This window comes from Heterodontus francisci, chromosome 3 (genome assembly GCF_036365525.1).
Source record: "Heterodontus francisci isolate sHetFra1 chromosome 3, sHetFra1.hap1, whole genome shotgun sequence".
In the NCBI taxonomy this organism is placed as follows: Eukaryota; Metazoa; Chordata; class Chondrichthyes; order Heterodontiformes; family Heterodontidae; genus Heterodontus; species Heterodontus francisci.
In genome coordinates this window covers 56,938,547-56,966,237 of record NC_090373.1, presented here as the reverse complement: position 1 = coordinate 56,966,237, position 27,691 = coordinate 56,938,547, and the positions used below count along the sequence as shown (strand labels likewise).

Sequence of the window (27,691 nt, the reverse complement as noted above, 5' to 3'; positions counted from 1 at the left end):
ACATAGAAAGTATAATCTTGGAAGTAAGTCGAAAGAGAAGAAAATGTTATTTACATATCTACATAAGCACAACTAATTTTCCATTTCTTGCAAATTTGTGCATTTATGAATTCATTTATGCATGAAGGAGGGGGGGAGAAAGGGGGCGAGGGGCAGCGGGAGAGGGGCGGGGAGCGGGAGGGAGGGGGTGAGCTGGAGAGGGAGCGGGGGGGATGGGGAGAAAGAGAGGGAGCGGGAGGAGAGAGCGAGAGGAGGGGAGAGAGCGGGAGGGGGGGAGAGCAGGGGAGAGAGGGAGAGGAGCGGGGGAGAGGAGCTGGAAGGGGAAGAGCGGGGGAGAGGAGCTGGAAGGGGAAGAGCGGGGGAGAGGAGCTGGAAGGGGAAGAGCAGGGGGAAGGGTAAGGGAGCAGGGGGAAGGGTAAGGGAGCAGGGGGAAGGGTAAGGGAGCAGGGGGAAGGGTAAGGGAGCAGGGGGAAGGGTAAGGGAGCAGGGGGAAGGGTAAGGGAGCAGGGGGAAGGGTAAGGGAGCAGGGGGAAGGGTAAGGGAGCAGGGGGAAGGGGAAGGGGGGGGAAGGGGAAGGGAGCAGGGGAAGGGGAAGGGAGCAGGGGGAAGGGGAAGGGAGCAGGGGGGGAAGTGGAAGGGAGCAGGGGGAAGGGGAAGGGAGCAGGGGGAGAGAGCGGAAGGGAGCAGGGGGAGAGAGCGGAAGGGAGCAGGGGGAGAGAGCGGAAGGGAGCAGGGGGAGAGAGCGGAAGGGAGCAGGGGGAGAGAGCGGAAGGGAGCAGGGGGAGAGAGCGGAAGGGAGCAGGGGGAGAGAGCGGAAGGGAGCAGGGGGAGAGAGCGGAAGGGAGCAGGGGGAGAGAGCGGAAGGGAGCAGGGGGAGAGAGCGGAAGGGAGCAGGGGGAGAGAGCGGAAGGGAGCAGGGGGAGAGAGCGGAAGGGAGCAGGGGGAGAGAGCGGAAGGGAGCAGGGGGAGAGAGCGGAAGGGAGCAGGGGGAGAGAGCGGAAGGGAGCAGGGGAAAGAGCGGGGGAGAGGAGCTGGAAGGGGAAGAGCGGGGGAGAGGAGCTGGAAGGGTAAGGGAGCAGGGGGAAAGGGAGCAGGGGGAAAGGGAGCAGGGGGAAAGGGAGCAGGGGGAAAGGGAGCAGGGGGAAAGGGAGCAGGGGGAAAGGGAGCAGGGGGAAAGGGAGCAGGGGGAAAGGGAGCAGGGGGAAAGGGAGCAGGGGGAAAGGGAGCAGGGGGAAAGGGAGCAGGGGGAAAGGGAGCAGGGGGAAAGGGAGCAGGGGGAAAGGGAGCAGGGGGAAAGGGAGCAGGGGGAAAGGGAGCAGGGGGAAAGGGAGCAGGGGGAAAGGGAGCAGGGGGAAAGGGAGCAGGGGGGAAGGGAGCAGGGGGGAAGGGAGCAGGGGGGAAGGGAGCAGGGGGAGAGAGCGGGAAGGGAGCAGGGGGAGAGAGCGGGAAGGGAGCAGGGGGAGAGAGCGGGAAGGGAGCAGGGGGAGAGAGCGGGAAGGGAGCAGGGGGAGAGAGCGGGAAGGGAGCAGGGGGAGAGAGCGGGAAGGGAGCAGGGGGAGAGAGCGGGAAGGGAGCAGGGGGAGAGAGCGGGAAGGGAGCAGGGGGAGAGAGCGGGAAGGGAGCAGGGGGAGAGAGCGGGAAGGGAGCAGGGGGAGAGAGCGGGAAGGGAGCAGGGGGAGAGAGCGGGAAGGGAGCAGGGGGAGAGAGCGGGAAGGGAGCAGGGGGAGAGAGCGGGAAGGGAGCAGGGGGAGAGAGCGGGAAGGGAGCAGGGGGAGAGAGCGGGAAGGGAGCAGGGGGAGAGAGCGGGAAGGGAGCAGGGGGAGAGAGCGGGAAGGGAGCAGGGGGAGAGAGCGGGAAGGGAGCAGGGGGAGAGAGCGGGAAGGGAGCAGGGGGAAGGGAGCAGGGGGAAGGGAGCAGGGGGAAGGGAGCAGGGGGAAGGGAGCAGGGGGAAGGGAGCAGGGGGAAGGGAGCAGGGGGAAGGGGAAGGGAGCAGGGGGAAGGGGAAGGGAGCAGGGGGAAGGGGAAGGGAGCAGGGGGAAGGGGAAGGGAGCAGGGGGAAGGGGAAGGGAGCAGGGGGAAGGGGAAGGGAGCAGGGGAAGAGAGCAGGGGGAAGGGGAAGAGAGCGGGAGAGAAAGACAGATCAACCTAAATTATCTGCCTTGTAATGATCAATAAAAGCAACAGCTCATCCTACCATGTTTCTAAAAAGTTGCCAGTCACCAAAATTCATGTTTAATTCTTTCTTCAGTTCATCGAGATTGCACTGAACTAGTACCCTTCCATTAATGTTTGCCTAAAAAAAAAAAGAACATTGCAACTCAAAATACAAGCACCAAATATTCACTCCATTTAAATGGAATATTGTTTAAAGTTTTATAGGAAAGATATAAAAAGCAACGGAAAAGGTATAACACGGATTCAGTAGGATATTACAAGGAGTGAAGGGTTAGTCATGAAGAGAGACTGGAGAAGTTAGACCTTTTCATTAGAGCCAAGATGATTAAGGGATGACTTCGAATTTACGAAAGGTTATGAGGTAAACATTATGATTGTTTCCTCTTGTCAGCAAAGTTGCTAAGGATTATTTAAGATAACTCCAAAGTAATCATTTACATATAGGATGTTAGAATGCAAAAGTTGTTTGAACAGTTTATAATGTAGAGATTCATAAATTATTTGAAGGGAATTAGTTACTTAATAAAAAGGGATATTAAAGGACATGAGTCACGAGCATGAGGGTATTATTCAAATAGGTAGCTCATGTGAGAAAACACAGGGGCAGATCCAAGGGACCAAATAGTTTAATTCGGTATTTATTAGGATTTCAAGCAATTTTTGCATAACATTAATGGCTAAAACCTATTCTCAACATTCTTTACAGTTTACCTTCAATATAACCCAATCTCAATTAACAATGCAGCAGACTTCACACAAATTGTTGTTTATGTTATATATAACTGCATGAGAAAAGGAAGCTTAATGGAATGAATGACTTTTTTTTAAACAAGAGTGTTATAGCAAAAGCAACAATTCAGAGAGCTGGAGGGATTGTATGAATACTACTGGGAAAGGAGAGAATAAAAAGGAGAAACTTAGAATTAAGTAGAAAGCTAACGGTGTAGTAATAGCCAGGAAATTGAGAAAATAAACAATAAGTAATGTAATAGTTCTAAAAATGATAGTATTAGAACTTGCAAATAAAATGTAGCAGAATTGTGAAAGGTGGAGGCATGCAACAAAGGTGACAAAAATGAAGTATTAATGGTGATTAGATATATTTATATAGAGCTATATGTACCATTCAGGTAAATATCAACCCATTAGACTTCTGACCAATTCTTGTGTTTGCCATTTTACTGGACATTTTGTACAGATAAATCTACGCAAACAATAGAAGGATGCCTCTAGGAGTTATATGTATTTCTAAAATACTTATTTTTTCCTTCTTCAGTAACTTGATGGACTGCATTTTAAAAGCCCGCTGCCTATTTTGGCAGTGTCCAGAAAAATTTGTGACCCACAGACACGAGGTGCATGTCGTGGAGCCGCTCATTAGCATGGCCAGGGCAGCTGCCAACCCCCCCGCCCACTTCTTGATGACGTGGAGGGGGTGGGCGAGTCGTCCCCAGCAATGGCATCCAGCGGCATTTTTAAAGGGCTTACAGCCCTCAGTGACGATTAAAATTTTTTGAGTGCCTGAAAAATTTATAAAAATGAATACAAAAATCTTTCCACCCGCACCCCCACCCCCCCCCCCAATGGCATTACACATCATTTCTGCCCTTTCCCCCACCGGAATACCTCCTCTGAATATTTGATCTCTTCCCCCCGCCCTGCCCACCAAAGTTTGGAACCTTTGTCCTTCACCCCTTCCATCAACCTCTCGACCAATCCGAAGAGTCTGAGCCCCTGCTCCCCACCTCCCGCACTGAGAAAAGTAACTCCTCCCCCCCCCCCCACAGGAGTTGCCTTTTGTTTCGCCGGACGGGGATTCGAAGGCGCAGCATTCCCGGCTGGCTGGCTGGCAGAATGAAGATCGGTGCAGCAAATAAGGATGCGACGGGACCTTCATTAATTCAGGTAGGTTAATTTATTTACATATGGAAATCATGGTCCCATCAGTGCGCGGTGGGGGCCCCGCCACGAGGCCTCTCTGCCTCCATTGAGATTGGCACAGGCCCTGCCAGCGTTGGAGTTGGTTGCGGGCCTCATCTGTTGCGATTTTCAAGGCCCCCTCCTCCCACCTTTAAAATCCAGACCGATGTGTAGGACATAGATCGAGAATCTGCTCAGCGTTATCACTATATCATGGTGTCTGGTGCATTGAAAAAGATCCACAAATAACTTCCTCCTCCCCAATTTTCTCTCCTCTTGACAGCACTGACACACGCATCAGTAACCCTACAGTACATTGCCTGGAAATCCATTTCCCACATCAATCAATGTTGACACGCTATTCATTCACTGCAACAGCACAATTAAATTAAACAGACATGTGCATTAACTCCAGTGAAGTTTGCTGTTTTCACAGCTTCACTCTTCCCATGGAGGACAATGTGAAGTAGCGGAAGGATTTACAGACTGATCAACAGTCTGATGTGCTGCGACTTGAACACTCTTCCCATAGTTGTAACCATGTTTATACCAGTTGATAGGGTGATTAGTCTTACATGGTGGAAGGAATTTATGAGCTCCCAAATGCCATATGATGTGTAGGGGTCACCAACTCCCACTGGATGTCAACCCAGAACTCAAAGCTGCAAAGCTGTACTCTCCACTCGCCGGGACTGACTGGAGCAGGATTTGGACTCTGCACTTTCTGACTCAGAGGTGGGAATGCTGCTACTAAGTCAAAACCTCATTCCCCAATGAAGGTAACTTAGCAGTAATAAGGTATTGTATAGTTCCTACCTTTTTGACAGTGGAAATGTACTGAAACAGCATGGCTTGGTCAATTCCTTCCAATTGTTTAAGTCTTTCACAAATAGCATCCACATTCATTGAACTGAGTGGAGCAGCAGTACAAGCTGCTGCAATGGAATTGGCCACCTATTGGGAAAGAAAGCATTACAATATATCATTTACCCGCAGACAACTATGTTGAAAGTACTCAGATTATCTGGAAGAAAAAGAACTAGAATCTGCAGTAGCAGAATCTACACAGTAGTCATTACAAATTTGATCATACTGCCTTAACTGTACAATAGATTTCGTCACATATACAAATGTGAGACGAACACAAGTCATCAAAACGTAAAGACTACAGGGATGACATAGATTGAACATGGACAAGCAGGCTGAAGGTTTTAAAGTTACAAGCAGTCACATTTGTTACAAAAAAGCCAAACTCCTCGTTAGGCAAGACTGTTTTACAGCTAGAAATACCGAATTGCATTAACCATTTTAATTTTAATTTATTAGCTAAACAGCTTTCATTAAGCTGTAGAATTGCCAAACTAATGCTTGAGCCAAAACTGTTACAAAAGGACACAAAATTAAAATGCGTAACAAACAAAACAGGTTTAAGTCTTAGCCAGTGAATGAGCTGTTTGAGGGATGGTAGATTAAGAGCATTAAAATCAAATGGGAGACTCTACTGCAATGGATTAGCACTGTGTCCTTTCACCTCCAATCCAGTCCAGACTGATCGGCTGAAAGTTTCCCCTGTGAGGACCCTACAGTTCTCAGTACTAATGAGTTATAACAGCTTTGAGACATCACCCAATGGGAATAGGTACTCAACATCAACAGTCAACTGTCCCATTTTAGTTTTAACAGACAGTTTTGTTCAAAGACCTCAAGGCTAGCTGGAGTTGGAAATAGGGAAACGTCATGTTGGTGCATTAGATGATGCATTCCTGAGGATTGGACAAAGTGTAAGAAATTTAAATGTCTGAATGACTGTTCCATATCTGACCTGGGAGTTCTCAATGCTGACGTTAGCTGTACTATTAGAAATGGAAAGGTATTCCATTTCTCAGTGCTGACATTGCTTATCTCAATGAGCAAAAAACAGTAACAGTACATATGGCCAAAGTGAAAGCTACTAACATGCTTTAATAAGATTTAAAGAATGGCAACTGAAAGCATAATAATTATAATTACTGTTTTTCACTTAACAAAAGACTAAAAGCTTATTTAACAGGACTTAGAGTAAAACAATGCTCACATTATTACAGTTTAGTGTTAAGCTTCAAAGCTTTTTGCTACTACACTTACCTGTACCATCCATTTAGATGTCCAGCAATATTTGAGAGAACACTACACAGCTCTAACAATCATCTGCGCCAGACATTCAGAAAAGTTCATATACACCACATATGTACACAAAATACTATAATGGTTATCAAGTTCCAAGCTCACAAGCAAAAAAAAATCAGTACTAGCCAAATTCATTTTAATAGGTCATGCCCAAGCATATATAAGTTACAAGGTAGTGAACAAACTACTTTTTCTAGAGAGTACACAACCTCCAATATCTTTCCTCCCAATCTTTTCTCTCTAGCCATGCACACCTACAGCCAAAAATAAGTGGCTTGCTCTCAGACCTCCATCTATATTGCTTAGGTTACTACATCAAATGTAGTAACAGCATCCAATCAAACCTTCTTCCAATTCCCTGCAGTCTTGTTAAAAAAAAATCACTACCTTGTCTCAGCACCTCCATCCACCAGAGAATGGTTCAAAGGAAACTGAGCCTGCATCCACCACATCGCGTGGTCTTAATTTTTTTTAAAACACAACAAACAACATCAAAGGTCAACTGTTGTCAATGTTTTAAAAATGATTACAGATGACAGTATGGTAATCAGTTTAACAAGTTAAGAGTGCCTTGTTAAAATGTGTAATACAATATGAAATACTTGTTTACGTTTCCATAATATGAAGGTTTTCCAAATTGTTTAAGGTAAATATTTTACCCTCCAGAAACTAGTATGTTACTAGCACAATGAAGCACTCTTTAATCACATAACAACGTGCAAAGGGTTTGTTAATCTAATCAGCAACCAGTTTTGCGGTTAGTAAGGCAGCGTAACACAAACTATTAAGAATCCAGCAGCAAGAACTGCTGATGCATAAATTATTTCACTCCAGGAGCAGACTGCTTATTTTGTACCTGTTTTAATTTAAGCTGCATAAGAGAAAAGAGAAATACAGACATAAAATTTGTCAAAAAGACACAATAGAAAGGAGATTCAGAGGAAGTCATTTAAGAAAAACCTAAAAAGATAATTAGAATGCTTCTCAGTTAACCAATTTCTTTTCAATCCGTTCAAAGTGGAAGTTTCCTCTTAACTGTCATCTCATTCCATTATGGCTGGTGGCATACTGCTTGCTGTTCCACAAAAACACAAGTTCAGAAGGAGATCTTTTAGGAAATCTGTCATATTAACTTTAATTTTAAAAAGATTATCTTTAAACCCACCAAACTCCTGTTTAAATTATAAAAAAACTAGTTAAGTAAGAAGTGTCTGTTTCCAAAAACGTACAAAATATATCCTCAAAACAGTTCAGAATTATTGAAGTAGTTGATTGCGCATTAAATGCAAGCTTGAAACCTAGGATCTTACTTCAATAAACATAAAATGCATTCAGAAACACTTCTAAATTTAGCTATATAATTGTTGTTTCTCATTTTTGTAGTTGTGGAAATTATTTCAAACAGAACCTTTAGAATAATGTTATAATTAATGGCAACCAACCAGCATATAACCATTACTGTATGCTATTTACGGGCTCCAAAATCAGTCTAATTCTTACATATAGCCTATTTGTTATTCATAAAAATTGGATTCCAATTATGTCATTAATTATAGAACACGTTTTACAAAAATTTACAGAAGATTATTTTCTAAAGAATTGTAAAATGCCTGTTGGGTACAAAGATGTTACTGTGGTCTCTAAAGGATTTTATACAGAACCATAAAATTGCATCAAATTCACAGACCACTCATTAAAAAAAAGCTTACACAAGGAAACATGTTTATGCCTTAGCATGGAAATAGTGTACTAGATAGACCTTTAATAATGCAGAACAAAGAATAAGAGCCTTTGCAAAGCTTCTAACTTTGCACCAGGCAATTGGAATAGGAGTGAAGGCCATGTTGCCAAGTATCTATGTTACTAGAAGGAGTCAAAACAGACATTTAATTCATTTCTTATGAAAAGGAATATTCTTTTTTCTTTTGGGCCTCCTTATCTCGAGAGACAATGGATACACGCCTGGAGGTGGTCAGTGGTTTGTGAAGCAGCGCCTGGAGTGGCTATAAAGGCCAATTCTAGAGTGACAGGCTTTTCCACAGGTGCTGCAGAGAAATTTGTTTGTCGGGGCTGTTGCACAGTTGGCTCTCCCCTTGCGCCTCTGTCTTTTTTCCTGCCAACTACTAAGTCTCTTCAACTCGCCACATTTTAGCCCCGTCTTTATGGCTGCCTGCCAGCTCTGGCGAACGCTGGCAACTGACTCCCATGACTTGTGATCAATGTCACAGGACTTCATGTCGCGTTTGCAGACATCTTTATAGCGGAGACATGGACGGCCGGTGGGTCTGATACCAGTGGCGAGCTCGCTGTACAATGTGCCTTTGGGGATCCTGCCATCTTCCATGCGGCTCACATGGCCAAGCCATCTCAAGCGCCGCTGACTCAGTAGTGTGTACAAGCTAGGGATGTTGGCCGCCAAATAACAACGAATAAGAGCCTTTGCAAAGCTTCTAACTTTGCACCAGGCAATTGGAATAGGAGTGAAGGCCATGTTGCCAAGTATCTATGTTACTAGAAGGAGTCAAAACAGACATTTAATTCATTTCTTATGAAAAGGAATATGGAATAAGGAAAAGGTAGGAAAAGGGCAAAATTATTTTGGACAAATTAAATTCTTGTAAAGATTCTAATAAATTAATGTAAAAATTTAAACTTGAACAGTGTGATAATTTACTGAATTATAGATAGCTTGGCAATATATTTCAATATATTTAAATATGCACTTTTAATATCCTTTGAGTTTATCAAATTTTATCTACAAATTTCCTCCTCAGTCAGATTTTCCTAAGCAACTCATACCAGGATACAGTTCCACAGATGTTGGTGTCTCCGTCACATGACTACTCTTATTGTGAGAATCTGGACAATGGTTGTTGGTTGATCATAACAGTTGATCCTGATCTTACCTAAACGTTCACATTTTCTAGCATGGGTTATCAGAGGTAGAAACTAGGATTTATTTTTCTTCGGCCGAGCCCAAGGCCACTGTGGTCAATCATAGCACCACTGTTTTTTTCCCCATCTGTTATCATCGAATTCACCACAAAGCAGGGATCAAACCTGGGGTTTACCCAGTCATAGTACTATACCTTGCAATGCCTTTTTACTCACTGACTTGCATCCGTAGCTTTTTAAAAAAACATAATTTGGTCTGTTGTTGGCCCCAGAAGGGAGTAGAATGCAACATATTGGATATTTTGGCCATACTGGCAATAATTAGATGAACTAAACAATGAAATTTAAAGAAAAGCTTAACTCTGGCCCAGAATACCATTAAATGTCAGAACTTTAAATTAGACAACATCTTGGATATGCTGCCTGGTTGAAATACAATGGTTACAGCAAGAAACCCATTGCATTTTCTCTCCCTTTGCTTCCATAATCTCTGCAGTTCAATTAATTTTTCCATATAATTCCTATTATAAATACATCCATTAAAAAATTTTGAACACCATCGCCACACTGAACACACAGTAAATCTATGTATAAAAATATTGATTGTGTAAAGTGGGAAAACAATTGAAAGCCTATAAAGCAGGCACATAGCAAACAGAGGTCTTCTAACTTGAAAATAAAACCAGCTGATGAAAAAATACAACACATCCGTCAAAAAATTTGTTTGTGGTTATAAATTTTAAAAAGTAATTAAGTTGCAAGGTCCCAGTTAAGAATCTCAGTTTTTGCATTACTTGGATTGAAGTTCCAATAAGTTCTAACACGAGTTCAACTACAAGTGAAGGGATCTGCCCAATGTTTGCCTGCAAACAAGGTAACAATAGGAGAGATGGAACAACATTGACTTTTCAAAAGTAAGAGTCAAACACCTACATTCTTATGTCAAGTTTGAAAAGCACTGGGAGAACAGCAGCAGAGGCTATTGGGAGCATAGCGGCAGATTTAAATAGAGGGAGAGCTGTATGCAGCAGCGGCCTTCGGGAGCAGAGTGACAGACACCAGACACGGGAAAAACCCATAATGGGGACTTCATAATCAGCAGAGTGTGGAGTGCCGAGGGCAAGTTACAGCTAAGCGTATAGTTTATTGGTTAGTGCTTTTGGTGTTTAGTGTAAGTAGTTAGTTTATTTATCAGTATTTATAGTATGCCTGACAGCCCAAGGAAACCAATTCAGAATCAGGGATGGGAATTCACCATAATTACTGTAAGCAAATTAACAGTAATGAATAAAATAATGACACTGAAGAGTGGCAAATCCCCAGAACCAGAGGTTTTTCATCCCAAGGTTTTAAAGGAAGTAGATGTGTACATTACAGATGCCCTATGATCTTCAGAAATTCTCTTAATTCAGGAACCGTTCCTTTAGATTGGAAAATTACATGTCACTCCACTATTTAAACAAGGTGACAGGGAGAAAATCAGGGAATTATAGACCAGTTATTCTAAAATCTGTTGTTGGGAAATTATTGGAGTCTATAATTAAAGATGCATTGACTAAACACCTTGAAAGTTTTCAGCTGATTTGAGAGCCAGCATGAATTTGTAAAGGGCAGGTCATACCTCACAAGCCTAACTGAATTTTTTGATGAGGTGACAGCACCTTCCAAACCACCGATCTCTATCACCTAGAAGGACGCATGGAAATACCACCAGCTGCAAGTTCCCCTTCAAGTCACACACCAACTGACTTGGAACAATATCACCGAGTCATAATCCTGGAAATCCCTCCCTAACAGCAGTGTGTGTGTGTACCTACACCAAATGGACTGCAGTAGTTCAAGAAGATGGCTCACCACCACCTGCTCAAGGGCAATTAGGATGGGTAATAAATGCTGGCCTTGCCATTGACGCTGGCATCCCATGAATGAAAAAAAAACAAAAATCTGTAGCAACCTTTGAGGAAAGTTATATTATCAAAACCAAACACAATTTCAAATTTTGGTAAGGATTTCTCTCCTTAAAAAACATCTCACGCATTTTATAGTGTACTGTTACACCAATGTGTTCTGTTGAATGATAATTTTCTTTAATCCACTGACTGGAGATCTGAATTTATATATATATTTTTAAAATACATTTTTAAACGACAAGCTGCCAGCAAAGTCATCCTTTCAGCTTAAGATGATCACCTAGTTTGCTATACTGTATCCGACATTGCATAGGACAGTGAGGAGAGACAAAGTGTCTGCTCAGTCCCTAGCATGAACCAAGACCCAGGAGGTTTAAAGGAACTACCTGTTCTTTCAGCAAGCAGAGAAATACTGCTAACTGCTAGGCTTTGAATCAGTGACTGTCATGTGACAAGCCCCTCCCCACCTGTGGTTTTATGCTGGTATTTTCTCTGCAGCATAGGAGAAGCAACTAGACTGACATGAGCAGGCACTAAGTGGGTGTCCCTCCTTCTCTCTCGCTACATTCCAGCTTGAAAGCTTTCAAATCTTGCTTGTTGACTGACCATCTTTGCATACATTGGCTACAATTAGAAACCCCGTTGAAACAAATCATTCGCATCGCTATCTCCAAGAGACTCACTGAACCAGTCATCTATCTCTTCAAACTAAAAACCTCAGGACCACTGAAATCAGCTCAAAGCCACCAAACGCCACAGACCGTATACCGTTTTTTATGGACTCTAACTCAACCAATCTACCTTTCCCCACTCTATAACCTATTTGTGTGTGTAAACCTCTAATGTGTGTGAGACAGAGTGAAAGTTGGCGTGTTGTTTATTATTTTATTAGTTCGGTTTAGGTATAATAAAGTTAACCTCTTTCTTTGTTAACTCAAGAAAACCCGTCTGATTGGTTGTTCTTATGATGATAGCAAGTAAGTAATCAAACACCTACTTAGTTGGCAAGTACATCCATTTTAAGAAAGAATTAAATCTGTTGTGGTTTAATAAGGAGAGAGGAAAGAGGGAAGCCCTTCAAATCCTCCTCGCTTGAATGTAACAGTACGTTGTAAGGTTCTGTACTCTGGAAGTTTGCTTAATTCTGAGGAAAGGAAAGAAAACTTTGTAGAACTCTCTCTTGGGAGAATAAAACATTGGAGTAGCTGCAGTATATTAGAATATGGAATGCTTTATCACAATCATGTAAAAGTGAAGTGGATAAGTATTTGAAAAGGAAGAATATGGGAAATAGGATTAGAGTAGTGTTGACACGCTTAATATTTTTCAAGCAGGGTTCCAAAGAAGGGTCACTGACCCAAAACGTTAACTCTGCTTCTCTCTCCACAGATGCTGCCAGACCTGCTGAGTATTTCCAGCATTTCTTGTTTTTATTTTTCAAGCAGGAGTCACTACTTCGCACTCAGGAGCCAGTCTGGTGATTAGCTTGCCACAATGGCCTCAGTGCCCCATGGTTTTCAAATCTGATGACATATTCTGGAAGTGTGCATGTGTGATCAGTTGAACACAGTATCAAGCTAAGCTGTAAGGCCTCTGCACAGCCCAATGGCTTAAAGACATCCAGAGTCAATGCTCTTGTGCAAATGATAGCCACTTCAGCAAGATACTATTGAGCAGGTGTCCAAAGAATCATAACCATATATCAGCAACAAGTCAACCTTTGCCTCATTAGTGAGACATTCCCCGGAACAGCTAAGATGTTAAAATGTATTCATGTTCAACATTGCCTGTAGCTATTGTATACTATGCTCACAAAAGCCTGCTGCTTCATTTAACTTGTCAACAATCCCACAAATATCATAATTTCGTACATCACTAATAATGATCCATATGGACTGAGATTGTGAAACAGCTCTGGCATCAAAGTCCAGTTGTTTCCAGACGATGTGATAATGTAATCAACAGTAGCCTTAATAAGCTGTTATTCAAATATAATAAAATGTATTTCAAGGCTGACAGTCAATGACTGAATTGAAGTCAGAGTCTGAACTTACTGAAAAGATCTGAAGAATTTATTTAAATCTTTACAAAGTAGTGCAAGGAGACTGACTAAATATTTTTCGCTAAAAGGCTGACAACATAATTACCAGGTGTTGAGAAAAAGACTCTATATATGTGTTCAACAGGGTAAGGACATTATCATGTTGGTAACTTTGGAAACCTCAAATTCTTCAGATAATGGGGGATTTTTTGATGCAAGGGTAATTTACATCTGAATGGCTTGAAATGGGTTTTGTACTGACATAAATGGAAGTTTGATATTTGGATTTGTGCAGCAAGGACATTAGTGGCAGGTACAGAAAACTGCATGGTATCGTAACTTAAAGTAATGGGCACAATTAAAGCGGAGTGTCAAAAAAGGGTGACAACATTCTAAAAGCTATTGAAGCTTCAAATGCAACTCTATCCATCATTAGCAGCCTTTGGCAGGGGTGAACAGTAAGGGACTAACAAGAAACAGGTAAATATGAAAGGAAGGGAAACCCAAGGTGTAGCCACGTGTGCAACCAAATGACTGAGCAGTTCAGTACCCAACACTCTGCTTGATGGATGCTAAATTGCAGATGGTGTTGCATGACATAATTGTGAGGAGGACTGCCTTTGTTACCATCCAAGGCACCTTCCCTCAAGGCAAAGGCTGCAGCATGTCTACAAGGAGGCAAAACCAAGTTTCAGGCTGCAGCTCACCATTTCTGTCACTGTTTTACTGTCCTTTTTGCCGCATGGTAGCTCCATGCGTCTGTCCCATTTGCCCATGCAAACTTGGGAAACTGATCAGTAAATCTCAACTCGTGTCTCAGCGCCTGTCTTCTACCCTGATAGCCTACTCATTTGCACATACAGGTTGAATGCAAGATAAACTTCTTGTCCCTCCACACAGTATACACAGCAATCTTTAACTTTAATAATTGCCTTCCCTTTTAATTCATACAGACTTAAGTCTTCAAAACGAATACAGTAGAACCTCAATCCCAATGCTGGAAAATACCAGGAACAGATAACCAAGAGTTCCTAGGATACTATACTTTGCTGTTTTCTTTACCACGTTCCACCAGTTTGCCTCAGTCTCACCACCAGCGCTTTCCTAGATCCCATTTTCTGTAAAGATCAACTACTTGATAACTTCCCTAAGCAATCCAGCTACCAAGCCCACCACCAAACCTATACAGCCATAGAACTATAGATCCTGGTGATGTCAAAAATGGTCTTGCACCTGCGGAGACATGTATTATAGAGGTATTAAAGTGTTCATCCCTCCCATCCCACTGGTAACTTACACAGCATTGATCTCAGCAGATCACTAAAGGCTTACACTAGCTGCAACATTTCCAGAGGTGAAAAGAGGGCATAAAGCTAATGGACCTATATTTGCCAGAGTCAATCTTTTCATTGTTTTAAATAAATGTTGGCACCATATTCACTTACTTTCAGTCCTGCAAAACCTCACTTGGGCCTAATAATGATTTCACTGCAATAATTGGTGTCTGGCATGGCTCCTCCCTAGTCTCCTTCAAAACCCTAGAATGTATGCCATCTGGCCCAGGAATTTTTGTCTCAAATCTCAATTTGTCAAGTAATACATGCCACATTTACCCCTAAAAACCTCTAGGATATTGTGCATACTACAAAATTGGGTACCAAGTTTCTTTTTTTATGTTTCCCTGGTACCTCAAAGCTAGCATTAACTTCATACTTGTAGTGGTGAAGTCACATTAGGTTCTGATGGAGATTCTCAAAAACTTCATGATTACTAAGGTAACAGCACAATTTCAACATTTCTGAATAGCTTTCATTCATATGAAATTGACCCATTCAACATGTAGCATTAGTGCGCTCGTTGGAGGGGTGGGGAGGAGGAGCAAAAAAGAAAAGAGAAGAGAGGTGAACTAATAGTGTACGACAATACTATTTATTATATAGTAACAGTTTCAGGAAGACCACGATCAGGCCATCCAGCCCACCCATCTACAGTATTTTCTTGATATATTTCTAATCATCCTAAATCCCATTTGTTGACAAGACATTTCAAATTTCTTGTTGAAACCCATGAAAGGTTCTTGTTCCACCACCTGTGCCATCAGACCACTTATAATTTTAATTATAGCTTCAGATCTGATGCACTTAACAAGCCTAATGTCAACCACATTATGTATATTAAATTTCAACAAGGACTACAAATAAAAGTTGCTCATATTGTGATTGTCTGCACCAGGTACTGATCAATAAATGATTATTTGTTAAAATGAATTTTCAGTAGAGTAACAAGAATTTGCTTTTACAAGTTACCGATTAAGAAGTATTATGATGCAAGGGTATTTTTTCTAGAAGCTGGTTTTAAAGTTTAGTTCTGTGAACTAACCTGAAGCGATGTACAGACTGTTTAAGATTGCAACATGAGAGGTTTTTGGAATGACTACATTATGGTCAACACCGCAACCACGTAAATCACACTAGACAGACAGTGAGGGAAAAAATGAAAATGTTGTTCAGAATGGCCTTTCTAATTAGTTAGGTATCATCACAGTGGAAGAAGCAATGAGATGCTACAACTCCACACCACGTGACTACTCATTACCAGTGAGGTGTCTATGGGGGAAGGAAGCCCCTCATCAGCAGCCTCCTCGATCACCTCCTGGCAAGAACAAAATCAAAATTTTGGTAACAATATGAATATATCAGAAAGCAAATAACGTACACCTTGAACTACACCTCTCGTTAAAATAACATGCAGAATGGGGGTGAATTAATTTTTTTCTTGTTTTGCAATTGTTTTTAATATAACATTTATTTAACTTCAACTAAATTAAAAAGTACTAATCATTCTGCAATTATTAAATCTTTTGAATACAGACTGCTTATATATCACCATAAATAGAGGAAAAGCCAAAATGCCAAGTCAAAATATGAAGTGGTCAAAGATGACAATGCAGCGGTCATACAGCTAATTTGATTTAGTTGCTATCTTAGTAACTTAAAAGTAAGTTTTGTTGCTGACCATTGAAAATGCAAGATGGCAGTAGCCACTTGACTTTTCCCTTTCAGTTTATATATTCTATGGCAAATTATGTTACTGTTGTTTCATACAGAATAATAGCTGCCCATAATTAATTGCATGAAATGTATGTACTCCAAAATAATGAGTTTACAATTTCTACAGTCAAAGGGGTACACAAAACTCCAAACCAAAAGTTCAACAATTTACCACTGAACAAACAAGCATTCTGAGAAAGCAATCCAAAGTTAAAAAAAAAAGTCAGGCGCTGGGTTAATATGAACAAACATAAAGGTGAACAGTTTGAAATGAAACAAAAAAGGAGGAACAACTATCAGAATGTGAAAATACAAACTTCTGTCAGGATTCAGAAAAAAATAACATTTACTTATAAACATAAAGTGGCCGCGGGGGGACTCCTAAGAAGCCAAACAATATTGTATTGTAAAGATACTATTTTGGTGAAAATATATGGAGAATCTAAGCAGAATTTTAAAAATTGGTACTTCATTAGTATTTAGAGCTAACATTTTATAGATGTGCAGTCTGCTCAGAAGAAAGTTTCACAACTACACTTAAATGTTTTACAAAATACATTCATTTCAGTACCACAAAATTCACCCTTTATTCCTTTTGCAATACTTACAAGATTACTGTTCTGTTCCCTTGACAAACTGGTTTTAAATGATGAACGTGAGATGGGATGCTGCAAACTGCCAAAGTATTGCCTTGGCAGGTAACAAATATGAGGGGCAAAATATGGCTATGGAAAAGGAACAGGTGAAAAAAAAACAAATTTAGGAAAATCAAATGAAGTCATAAAGAAATACATATAACATGTGGAATGACATATCTCATTTTAAATTGCAGAATATCTTTACTTCCCAAATCCTGATTCACGATGAATGAAACTTAAAATATGCTTACAAAACAAAGGTAACATGGTTATAAACAAGATGTGAAGGAATGTCAATATGGGGATGTTGCAGAGACAACTCAGATAATTTTTTTAAAAAAGCCTATAGTCACTTTGCATCTAGTACAACAAAATAATAGATTTTAGTTAACTTACCCGGTTATAAAATGGATGCTGTTGTCCCACCATGCCACTATAATAGCTGCTAGGATGTTGTGGTGACATTACATTACCATTGAATGAAGCTGAGGAGGAGCAGACTGACGGTGCCTGACTGAACACAGACACAGCCCGAGGTGGAGCTTCCTGCAAAGGTAGTGAAGGATAAGGAATTCCTGTGATATTTACAGTGGACATCTGCTCCCTAGCTGCTCGGATATCTGCAGGCATGAAGGAAAAGCTTGAGCAAAGACAGTTTTTTTTTTAAAAACAGCTAATGCTCATAAACATACATATTTTCAGCAAGATAAAACAAATCAAAAAGTTTTGTGGACTCGGGTCTGTACATTAGGTTATCTTCTTAAATTTTAAACTACACATCCTTCTTCTGGAAATTACTCATCCCTTCCATACTACCTGTGATCAGTGGATGAAATGTGCTCTGCTGCAGGTTGAGCTTCCAACAATGATACCAAAAAAAGGCTTGCATTTATATAATGCCTTTCATGATCACCAGATATTGCAAAAGCATTTTTCAGCCAATGAAGTACTTTTGAAATGTAATCATTGTTGTAATATAGGAAAGGTGGCAGCCAATATGTGCACAGCAAGCTCCCACAAACAGCAATGTGATAATGACCAGATAATTTGTTCTTTCTTTTGAGGTGATGTTGGCTGAGGGATAAATATTGGCTGGAAAACCAGGGATAAATTACCTGCTGTTCTTCGAAATAGCACCATGGGATCTTGTACATCCGTCTGAGGGGGCAGACAGGGTTTGGTTTACGTTCTCAACCGAAAGACAGCACCTCTGTCTATGCAGCCCTCCTTCAATATGGCACTGGAGTAACAGCATTGATTTAAAAAAAAATTTAAGTTCTGGAATGGGACTTGAACCCAGTAACTTGTAAGACTGAGAGGTGAGTGTGAGACCAACTGAGCCAAAACTGACACACCACACCTGCAATGTGATGCATTCTGAAAATAGGTGGTTTGCTGACAATGCAACCACTAGGTGGCGCCGTAGTAGCACACGCGCAAATGCAGCCTGTTCCACTGGAAAATCACCATCTGCAACTTTCAGGCAGCTACCGGGATTAAACATGGTGCTGCTCAATTTATTACAGAAAATGTAACTGCTCAATTTATCACAGATTTATCACCCCGCTCTCCGGCTGCTCGCTTCCCGCTCCCCCCTCTAGCTGCTATTCCAGGCCGTGCCACTTACCTCCTCTCAGCCACACTCCCACAATCGATGGTTCTTCGCATGCTGCCTGAAGCAGCAAGACCAGCCGGGAAGGGTGATGGGTCGACGTAGGAGCAGGTGATCGAGAGGGGGGAAGCAGGCCTGGAGCTAGTAGGAGGAGGAAAGCAGGGAGCAAGCAGCCGGACAGCGGGGTTGGGGAGAGTGGTGTGTGGGAAGCGAGGAGCAGGGAACAATCGGAGGCTTTACCGCGCATCCGTGAACACCAAGCGCATGTACGGAGACCGAACTGGTGCATTATGCGATGACATTGGTGCTGCGCGATGACGTTTTCCCGAGCATGCGCCAACCAGTCCTGGCAAGACGTCACGCTGCGCATGCGCAGAGAGCAGGAGCCCGTTTGCGCATGTGCACGGCTTTCAGCAGTCTGATGACGTCAGTGGGCTGCTGCGTTGTCAGTAGTCACTTTGCTGAAAGTAACCTTCAGTGAATACACATAGCAGCTGGGATTTTACAAAGCTCCCGACACTGGGCTCCGTAGCGGGGGGCTGGGCAGGACGCCGTGAGGGCCAGGCCCAATCTTCCTGGCAGTGGCAAGGCTCCATGGCGGCACCACTGCTGCTTGGCAACGTGACTCACATTAAAATATTCAAATTAGCAGAATGCATACATTTAAACAAAACGGATTCCACTTTTACTGTCGGGCTGCGATTTTCTGAGCAGTTGCTGGCACTCGCGCCTTCGCTTTCCCGTCTAGGGAAAGCAGGCACCACAGTGGTGAGGTACTTAAGATTTTAGGTGCGGTGGCGGAGGGGGAAGACGGGGTCAAATTTACATCATTAGTGCAGGGGATGGTGGGAAAGCGTGACCTGTGCAATTGGTTCAGTTTGGGGGGGGGGGGAAGAGGGGGCGAGGGGGGAGGCGGGGGAAGGTCAAGTGTAGAAGCAAAGTGCTTTTGGCAAGGGAGAAAAGGCAAATAAGGAATTTTGTTATTGGGGGGTGGGAAAGGGGCAGCAGATTTTTAATCAGTACAGTGGGGGTGGGGTGGGGACATAACTTAGAAAATGTAAATTAGTCGGCAGGGCTTTAAAAATGGCACCAGCGCACAGGCAACTGATACCATTGCCAGTGTTGGAGAACCTGCCCCCTCCACATGATTGGGTAGGGTGGCCCGACCGGCATATTATTGTTGGCTGCTGGGAGGAAGATCGCAGCGGCATGGTGGCGTGCGGGCCACCATTTCTCTCGCCCACAGCCGCGCATAAAATCCAGCCCAGTATGTGGACAGAATTCAAGAAAGACAAACATATGATGAATGCAACACAATTTTTTTTAAAAGCAGCTTGTATGCACCAGGTAAAAAAATTGTCTAGTTTCAAGATGTTGACATTTGGTTTGATATTTGATTATAGTAATAAAAACCCATTTGCTAGAATTGCAAGAGTATACGAATAGTTTGAATTATTTGAACAGTGCACACCTAGTTCAAACCAAACTGCTCATTTATTTCTTACAAACTTGTATCTATTAAGAAATGGAATGAAGAAAAACATGATTAATTTAATGGGAACAATTCCAAGGCCCGGGACCAGCATGTGTGCAGGAGGTGTCTCCAGATACAGCTCCTGGAAGCCCGGGTTTCAGAGCTGGAGCGGCGGTCACACTGCAGGCTCAGACTCCACAAGGCAGGAAGGGAATGGATGACCACCAGGCAGAGCAAGAGGACTAGGCAGGCAGTGCAGGAATCTCCTGTGACTATTCCCCTGCAAAACAGATATACTGCTTTGGATACTGTTGGGGGGGGGGTGGGGAGTGGGGGAGGAAGGAGCCTCTCAGGGGAAAACAGCAACGGCCCAATTCGTTGCACCACCGTTGGCTCTGCTGCACAGGGAGGAGTAAAAAGTGTGGGAATGCAATAACTATAGGCGATTCAATTGTAAGGGGAATAGACAGGCTTTTCTGTGGCTGCAAACAAGACTCCAGGATGGTATGTTGCCTCCCTGGTTCTAGGGTCAAGGATGTCTCAGAGCCGTTACAGAACATTCTGAAAGGGGAGGGTGAACAGCCAGTGGTCGTGGTACATATTGGTACAAATGACGTAGGTAAAAAAAAAAGGATGAGGTCCTAAAAGCAGAATACAGGGAGTTAGGAAGTAAGTTGATAAGTAGGATCTCAAAGGTAGTGATCTCAGGATTACTAGCAGTGCCATGTGCTAGTCAGAGTAGAAATAGCAGGATATATTGGATGAATACATGGCTAAAGAGATGGCAGGAGGGGAAGGGATTTTGATTCCTGGGACATTGAGACCGGTTCTGTGGGAGGTGGGACCAGTACAAACTGGACGGGTTATACCTGGGCAGGACCAGGACTGATGTCCTAGAGGGAGTATTTGCGGGAGTGGTTGGGGAGGGTTTAAACTAAAATGGCAGGGGGATGGGAACCTTTGCAAGGAGTCAGAGGAGGGGTATCAAAGACAAGAACAAAAGACAGTAAGGGGAATAAGAAAAGTGATAGGCAGAAAAATCAAGGGCCAGAATCAAACAGGGCCACAGTGAAAAATAGTGGGAAGGGGACAAGTAATGTTAAAAAGACAAGCCTTAAGGCTTTGTGCCTTAACGCGCGAGCATTCGCAATAAAGTGGATAAATTAATCGCGCATAGATGTAAACGGCTTTGATATAGTCGGGATTACGGAGACATGGCTGTAGGGTGACCAGGGATGGGAAATGAACATCCAGGGGTATTCAGTATTTAGAAAGGTCAGACAAAAAGTAAAAGGCGGTGGAGATGTATTGCTGGTTCAAGAGGAAATTAACGCAATAGTGAGGAAGGATGTTCACTCTGATGATGTGGAATCTGTATGGGTAGAGCTGAGAAACACTAAGGGGCAAAAAACATTTATGGGGGTTGTATATAGACCCCCAAACTGTAGTGGTGATGTTGGGAATGGCATTAAACAGGAAATTAGAGATGCATGCGATAAAGGAACATCTGTAATTATGGGTGACCTTAATCTGCACATAGATTGGGCAAATCAAATTAGTCACAATACCGTACAGGAGGAATTCTTGGAGTGTATATGGGATGGTTTTCTGGACCAATACATTGAGGAACCAACTCGAGAACAGGCCATCCTAGGTTAGGTATTGTGTAATGAGAGGGGAAGAATTGACAATCTAGTTGTGCGAGACCCCTTGGGGATGAGCGACCATAATATGATTAAATTCTTCATCAAGATGGAGAGTGACGCAGTTGATTCTGAGACTAGGGTCCTGAATCTTAATAAAGGAAACTACGAAGGTATGAGGCACGAGTTGGCTATGATGGATTGGGAAACGTTACTTAAAGGGATGACGGTGGATAGGCAATGGCAAACATTCAAAGAGCGCACAGATGAACTGCAACAATTGTTTATTCCTGTCTGGCGCAAAAGTAAAACGGGAAAGGCAACCAAACCATGGCTTACAAGGGAAATTAGAGATAGCATTAGATCCAAGAGGGATATAAATTTGCCAGGAAAAACAACAGACCTGAGGATTGGGAGCAGTTTAGAATTCAGCAAAGGAGGACCAAGGGATTGATTAAGGAGGGGAAAATAGAGTACGAGAGTAAGCTTGCAGAGAACATAAAAACTGACTGTAAAAGTTTCTATTGGTATGAGAAGAGCAAAAGATTGGTGAAGACAAATGTAGGTCCCTTGCAGTCAGAAACAGGGGAATTTATTATGGGGAATAAAGAAATGGCTGACCAACTAAATGCATACTTTGGTTCTATCTTCACAAAGGAGGACACAAATATCATACCAGAAATGTTGGGGCACACAGGGTTTAGTGAGAGGGAGGAACTGAAGGAAATCAGTATTAGTAGAGAAATGGTGTTGGGGAAATTGATGGGATTGAAGGCTGATAAATCCCCAGGGCCTGATAATCTACATCCCAGAACACTTAAGGAAGTGGCCCTAGAAATAGTGGATGCATCTGTGGTCATCTTCCAAGATTCTATAGACTCTGGAACAGTTCCTACAGATTGAGGGTAGCTAATGTAACCCCACTATTTAAAAAGGGAGGTAGAGAGAAAACAGGGATTTACAGACCAGTCAGCCTGAAGTCGGTAGTGGGGAAAATTCTAGAGTCCATTATCAAAGATTTTATAGCAGAGCAATTGGAGAACAATGGTAGAATCGGACAGAGTCAGCATGGACTTATGAAAGGGAAATCACGCTCGACAAATCTACTAGAATTCTCCGAGGATGTAACCAGTAGAGTTGATGAGGGGGAGCTGTGGATGTGGTTTATTTGGACTTTCAGAAGGCTTTCGACAAAGTCCCACATAAGACATTAGCCTGTAAAATTAAAGCACATGGGATTGGAGGTAGTGTATTGCGATGGATAGAAAATTGGTTGGCAGACAGGAAACAAAGAGTAGGAATAAACGGGTCTTTTTCCAAATGGCAGGCAGTGACTAGTGGGGTACCGCAGAGATCGGTGTTAAGACCCCAGCTATTCACAATATACATTAATGATTCAGATGAGGGAACTAAATGTAATATCTCCAAATTTGCAGATGACACAAAACTGGGTGGGAGGGTGAATTGTGAGGAGGATGCAGAGAGGCTTCAGGGTGATTTGGACAAGTTGAGTGAGTGGACAAATGCATGGCACAGGCAGTATAATGTGGATAAATGTGAGGTTATCCACTTTGGTCGCCAAAACAGGAAGGCAGATTATCTGAACGGCTATAAACTGAGAGAGGGGAATATGCAACGAGACCTGGGTGTTCTCATACACAAGTTGCTGAAGGTAAGCATGCAGGTGCAACCGGCGGTAAAAGAGGCAAATGGTATGTTGGCCTTCATAGCGAGAGGATTCGAGTACAGGAGCAGGGATGTCTTGCTGCAATTATACAGGGCCTTGGTGAAGCCACACCTAGAATATTGTATGCAGTTTTGGTCTTGTTATCTGAGGAAGGATGTTCTTGCTATAGAGGGAGTGCAGCAAAGGTTTACTAGACTGATTCTTGGGATGGCGGGACTGACGTATGAGAAGAGATTGAGTCGGTTAGGACTACATTTGCTGGGGCTCAGAAGAGTGAGGGGGGATCTCATAGAAACCTATAAATTTCTAACAGGATTTGACAGGGTAGATGCAGGAAGGATGTTCCCGATGGTGGGGGAGTCCAGAACCAGGGGTCATAGTCTAAGGATACGGGGTAAACCTTTCAGGACTGAGATGAGGAGAAATTACTTCACCCAAAGAGTGGTGAGCCTGTGGAATTTGCTATCACAGAAAGCAGTTGAGGCCAAAATATTGTATGTTTTCAAGGAGGAGTTAGATATAGCTCTTGGGACAAAAGGGATCAAAGGATATGGGGGGAAAGCGGGAACAGATTACTGAGTTGGACGATCAGCCATGATCATAATGAATGGCGGAGCAGCCTCGAAGGGCCGAATGGCCTACTCCTGCCCCTATTTTCTATGTTAAAAGCATGCAGATTAGAAATCTAAAAACAGATAGTAAGAGTTTCTACAAGCATTTAAAGAGGAAAAAAAAGAGTAGCCGAAGTGAGCTTGGGTCCTTGAGAGAGAGAGTCTGGAGAATTAATAATGGGAAATAGGGAAATGGTGGAAGCATTGAAGAGATATTTTGTGTCTGTCTTCACTGTAGAAAGCACAAGTAACATCCCAAAAATACTTGTAAATTAGGAGGTGAAAGGTGGGAAGAACTTAAAACAATTACAATCACCAGGGAAAGGGTACTGAGAAAACTATTCGAACTAAAGACTGAAAAGTCCCCAGGACCAGATGGACTTCATTCTAGGGCCTTAAAAGAAGGGGCTGCTGAGATAGTTGGTTGTAATTTTCCAAAATTCTCTAGATTTGGAAAGGTCCTATCAGATTGGAAAATAGCAATGTATCTCTCCTATTCAAGAAAGGAGGGAGACAGAAAGCAGAAATCTACAGGCCAGTTAGTCTAACTTCTGTCGTAGGTAAAATGCTAGAATCTATTATTAAGGAGCTTATAGCAGGACGTTTATTAACTCTTAATGTGATCAGGCAGAGTCAACATGGTTTTGTGAAAGGGAAATCATGTTTGACGAAATGTATTAGAGTTCTTTGAGGAAGTAACAGGTAATGTGGATAAAGGGAGACCTGTAGATGTGGTGTACTTTGATTTCCAAACAGCATTTGATAAGGTGCCACATCAAATGTTACTACACAAAATAAGAGCTCATAGTGTAGGGGTAACATATTAACATAGAAATTTATTTCAGATTCCCAGCATCTGCAGTATTTTGCTTTTATATTAGTATGGAAAGAGGATTGGTTAGCTAACAGGAAGCAGACAGTTGGTATAAATGCGTCATTTTCGGGTTGGCAAGCTGTAACTCGTGGAGTGCCACAGGGATCAGTGCTGGGGCCTCAACTATTTACTATCTATTTAAATGACTTAGATTAAAGGCCTGCTACCCAACGGGAGCCGACGGCGTGTTGGGTTCAGGTCGGGTTGCTCTTCTGGGTCCGGCTTTTGGGGTCGGGACGGGCCGAACACACACGGTTTGTGCTCTGCTGGTAAGCATTGAAATTAAAAAACATACCTGAGCTGGGAGTCCGGGTCGAAACTGAGTCTGCGCAGTGAGCGAGTGACGTCACTATGACGTCATCACACATGCGCTGCAGCTTCCTGCAGGTTCGGTGTCAGGAAGGTAAGTAAAGGGATGGTCGGGTCGGGCTCGGGGCAAAATTGGAGGGACTCAGGCCGGGCCGGGCTCAGGTCCGCTGTGGTTCGGGTCGGTTTCTTTTTCCCAACCTGAGCAGGCCTTTAACTTGGATAAAGGGACTGACTGTATGGTTGCTAAATTTGCTGATGAGACAGGTAGGAGATTAAATTGTGAGGAGGATATAAGGAGTCTGCAAAGGGATTTAGATAGGTTAAGTGAGTGGGAAAAAATCTGGCAGAAGGAGTGGGAAAATGTGAACTTGCCCACTTTGGTAGGAAGAATAGAAAAGCAGTATACTATTTAAATGGAGGGAGATTGCAGAACTCTGCACTACGGAGGGATCTGGGTGCCCTGCTACCTAAATCACAAAAAGTTAGTATGCAGGTACAGCAAGTGATTAGGAAGACAAATGGAATGTTGTTGTTTAATGCAAGGGGAATGGAATATAAAAGTAAGGAAGTTTTGCTACAGTTGTACAGGGCATTGGTGATACTACATCTGGAGTACTGTGTACAGTTTGTCACCTTACTTAAGAAAGGATATAATTGCATTAGAAGCAGTTCAGAGAAGGTTCACTTGACTGATTCCTGGGATGAAGGGATTATCTTGAGGAAAGGTTGGGCCTGTATCTTTTGGAGTTTAGAAGAATGAGAAGTGATCTTATTGAAACATATAAGATCTTGAGGGGACTTTATATGGGGACGTATCCTCTCAGCATCCATCCTATGAGAGACACCAGAACCAGGGGACACAGGTTAAAAATATGGTGTCTTCCATGTAAAGATGGAGGTCAGGATTTTTTTTTTCTGAGGATCATTAGGCTGTGAAATTCTCTTCCCCAGAGAGCAATGGAGGCAGGGTCATTGAATATTTTAAGGCTGTTAGATAGATTCTTGATTGACAAGGGAGTCAAAGGGTATAGCGGGTAGACAGGAAAGTAAAGTTGAGGCCACAGGTCAGATCAGCCATGATCTTATCATTATCAAATTACGTAACAAGCACGAATGGCCTACTCCAGCTCCTAATTTGTATGTCTGTAAGCTTGTACTAGGAGAGTTCAGCGTACTGGTGCTATAATGACCGTTGAACATAGTTGCCCTTTTTGTTGAAACAATCCCAAGCTAAATATAATCTGCTGTTAACCACAAGAAAAGTGATCAATGGTGTTGGTGTAGCCAATGTACATTTTCTTGCTGAGACTAATCCAAAATCAGTTCATAGAGCTATAGCTTTGGACAAAAACATCAAGTCCAAGCTTCAGATTTTAGGAGAAGCTAGAAAGACTAACAGAGCCTGGCAAATGGGATCGATGCAAAGAACAGCAAAGGGCGAGATACAAAGAACAGCAAAAGGGTGACAAAACAGATAGTAAGAGCTATAAAAAGGAGTATGAAAAGAAACTTGCAAGGGATATCAAGATCAACACAATAAAGTCTTACCATTAGGAAAAATAGGGTGGTCAGGAGCAATGTGGGCCCTTTGCAAACTGATGTGATGCTGCCCAAGAAAAGAAGGAAATGGTAGACACGTTGAACAATTTCTTTGCATCAGTATTTATAGCTGAGGAAGAGGTCAACATGCCGGGCATCCCAAGGAAACTATTAGTGAATCAGGGACTCACCAAAATTACCAAACAAAACAACAGTAATGAAGAACATGATGGTACTAAAGAGTGACAAACCCCCAGGACCAGGTGGTTTCCATCCCAAGGTGTTAAAGGAAGTGGGTGAGAACATTGCAGATGCCCTAAACTATAATCTTCCGATGTTCTCGTGATTTGGGAGCCGTTCCTTTAGATTGGAAAAATGTGAATGTCACTCTGCCACATAAGAAAGTGAGAGGGGGAAACCAGCGAATTATAAATCAGTTAGCCTAGTGCTATAGACAGGGGGTAAGGAGTGTGGGTGGTTCCCACTTCCAACTAACTGCAATCATGTTTTGTTTAAAATGATGGGTTACCCCACTGAGTGTTTTTAGGGTCAAATAAACAAATGACAGGTTTTCTTATAGATTTAAAACAGATTAACTATTTATTGAATAATATTCACTCCCTGAAATGTTCGCAGCACCACTCACATACACATTCACGCTCATATGGACTCTGAAGAATAGATAGAAGGTAAAAGAAGAGTTCAAGGTGTAGTAAGTGTTCATGGTTTACAGTAGAACTATTGAATCTTCTAAGTAGGACAGTCTCTTATAAAGGTGCAGGCCTGGATTGGTTGTAGTCTTGAACTTGTTGGTGTTGTAGATTTCTGGTGGTTAAGATTTCAGATTGGAGGTGGCAGTCACTTTCAGTTCTCTGCTGCACCAAGTTGAAGTGTAGAATTAGTAGCAGGGGTGCTTCTTCTTGTTTAGGCTGGATCTTTCCATAGCCCCTAGCTGGATGACTTTTGTGATGTTGCTGTGATCTCCCTCTCTCGCTCCCTCTCCAGAGGGTTACCTTTTAAGGTCAAAAATCCATCAATTAGAGTCTCTGTTAGTTGACACATTGCCTTCTTCCCTGGTGTGACCACACATTGGACCAAGATGTGGAATCCATGAGTATCTACTAATGTCTGGATGAGTATCATAGTT

At 42.7% G+C, this 27,691-nt stretch overlaps 1 protein-coding gene across 5 annotated transcripts in view; it reads right to left on the bottom strand.

Annotated features, from left to right (window-relative positions):
• Positions 1-27,691, bottom strand: part of LOC137356506 (kinase D-interacting substrate of 220 kDa-like) — a 222,811-nt gene that overhangs the window by 7,976 nt on the left and 187,144 nt on the right. For 4 of the 5 annotated variants that reach the window (XM_068022401.1, XM_068022395.1, XM_068022405.1 and 1 more), the window contains exons 25-28: positions 17,192-17,415; positions 16,766-16,882; positions 4,912-5,049; positions 2,195-2,293 (exon numbers count right to left, since the gene is read on the bottom strand). In XM_068022401.1, the coding sequence (XP_067878502.1) occupies positions 2,195-2,293; positions 4,912-5,049; positions 16,766-16,882; positions 17,192-17,415 (578 nt within the window). Of the gene's footprint in view, positions 1-2,194; positions 2,294-4,911; positions 5,050-16,765; positions 16,883-17,191; positions 17,416-27,191; positions 27,558-27,691 lie in introns of those variants that run through there. The other variant, XM_068022406.1, reaches the window with a different exon arrangement.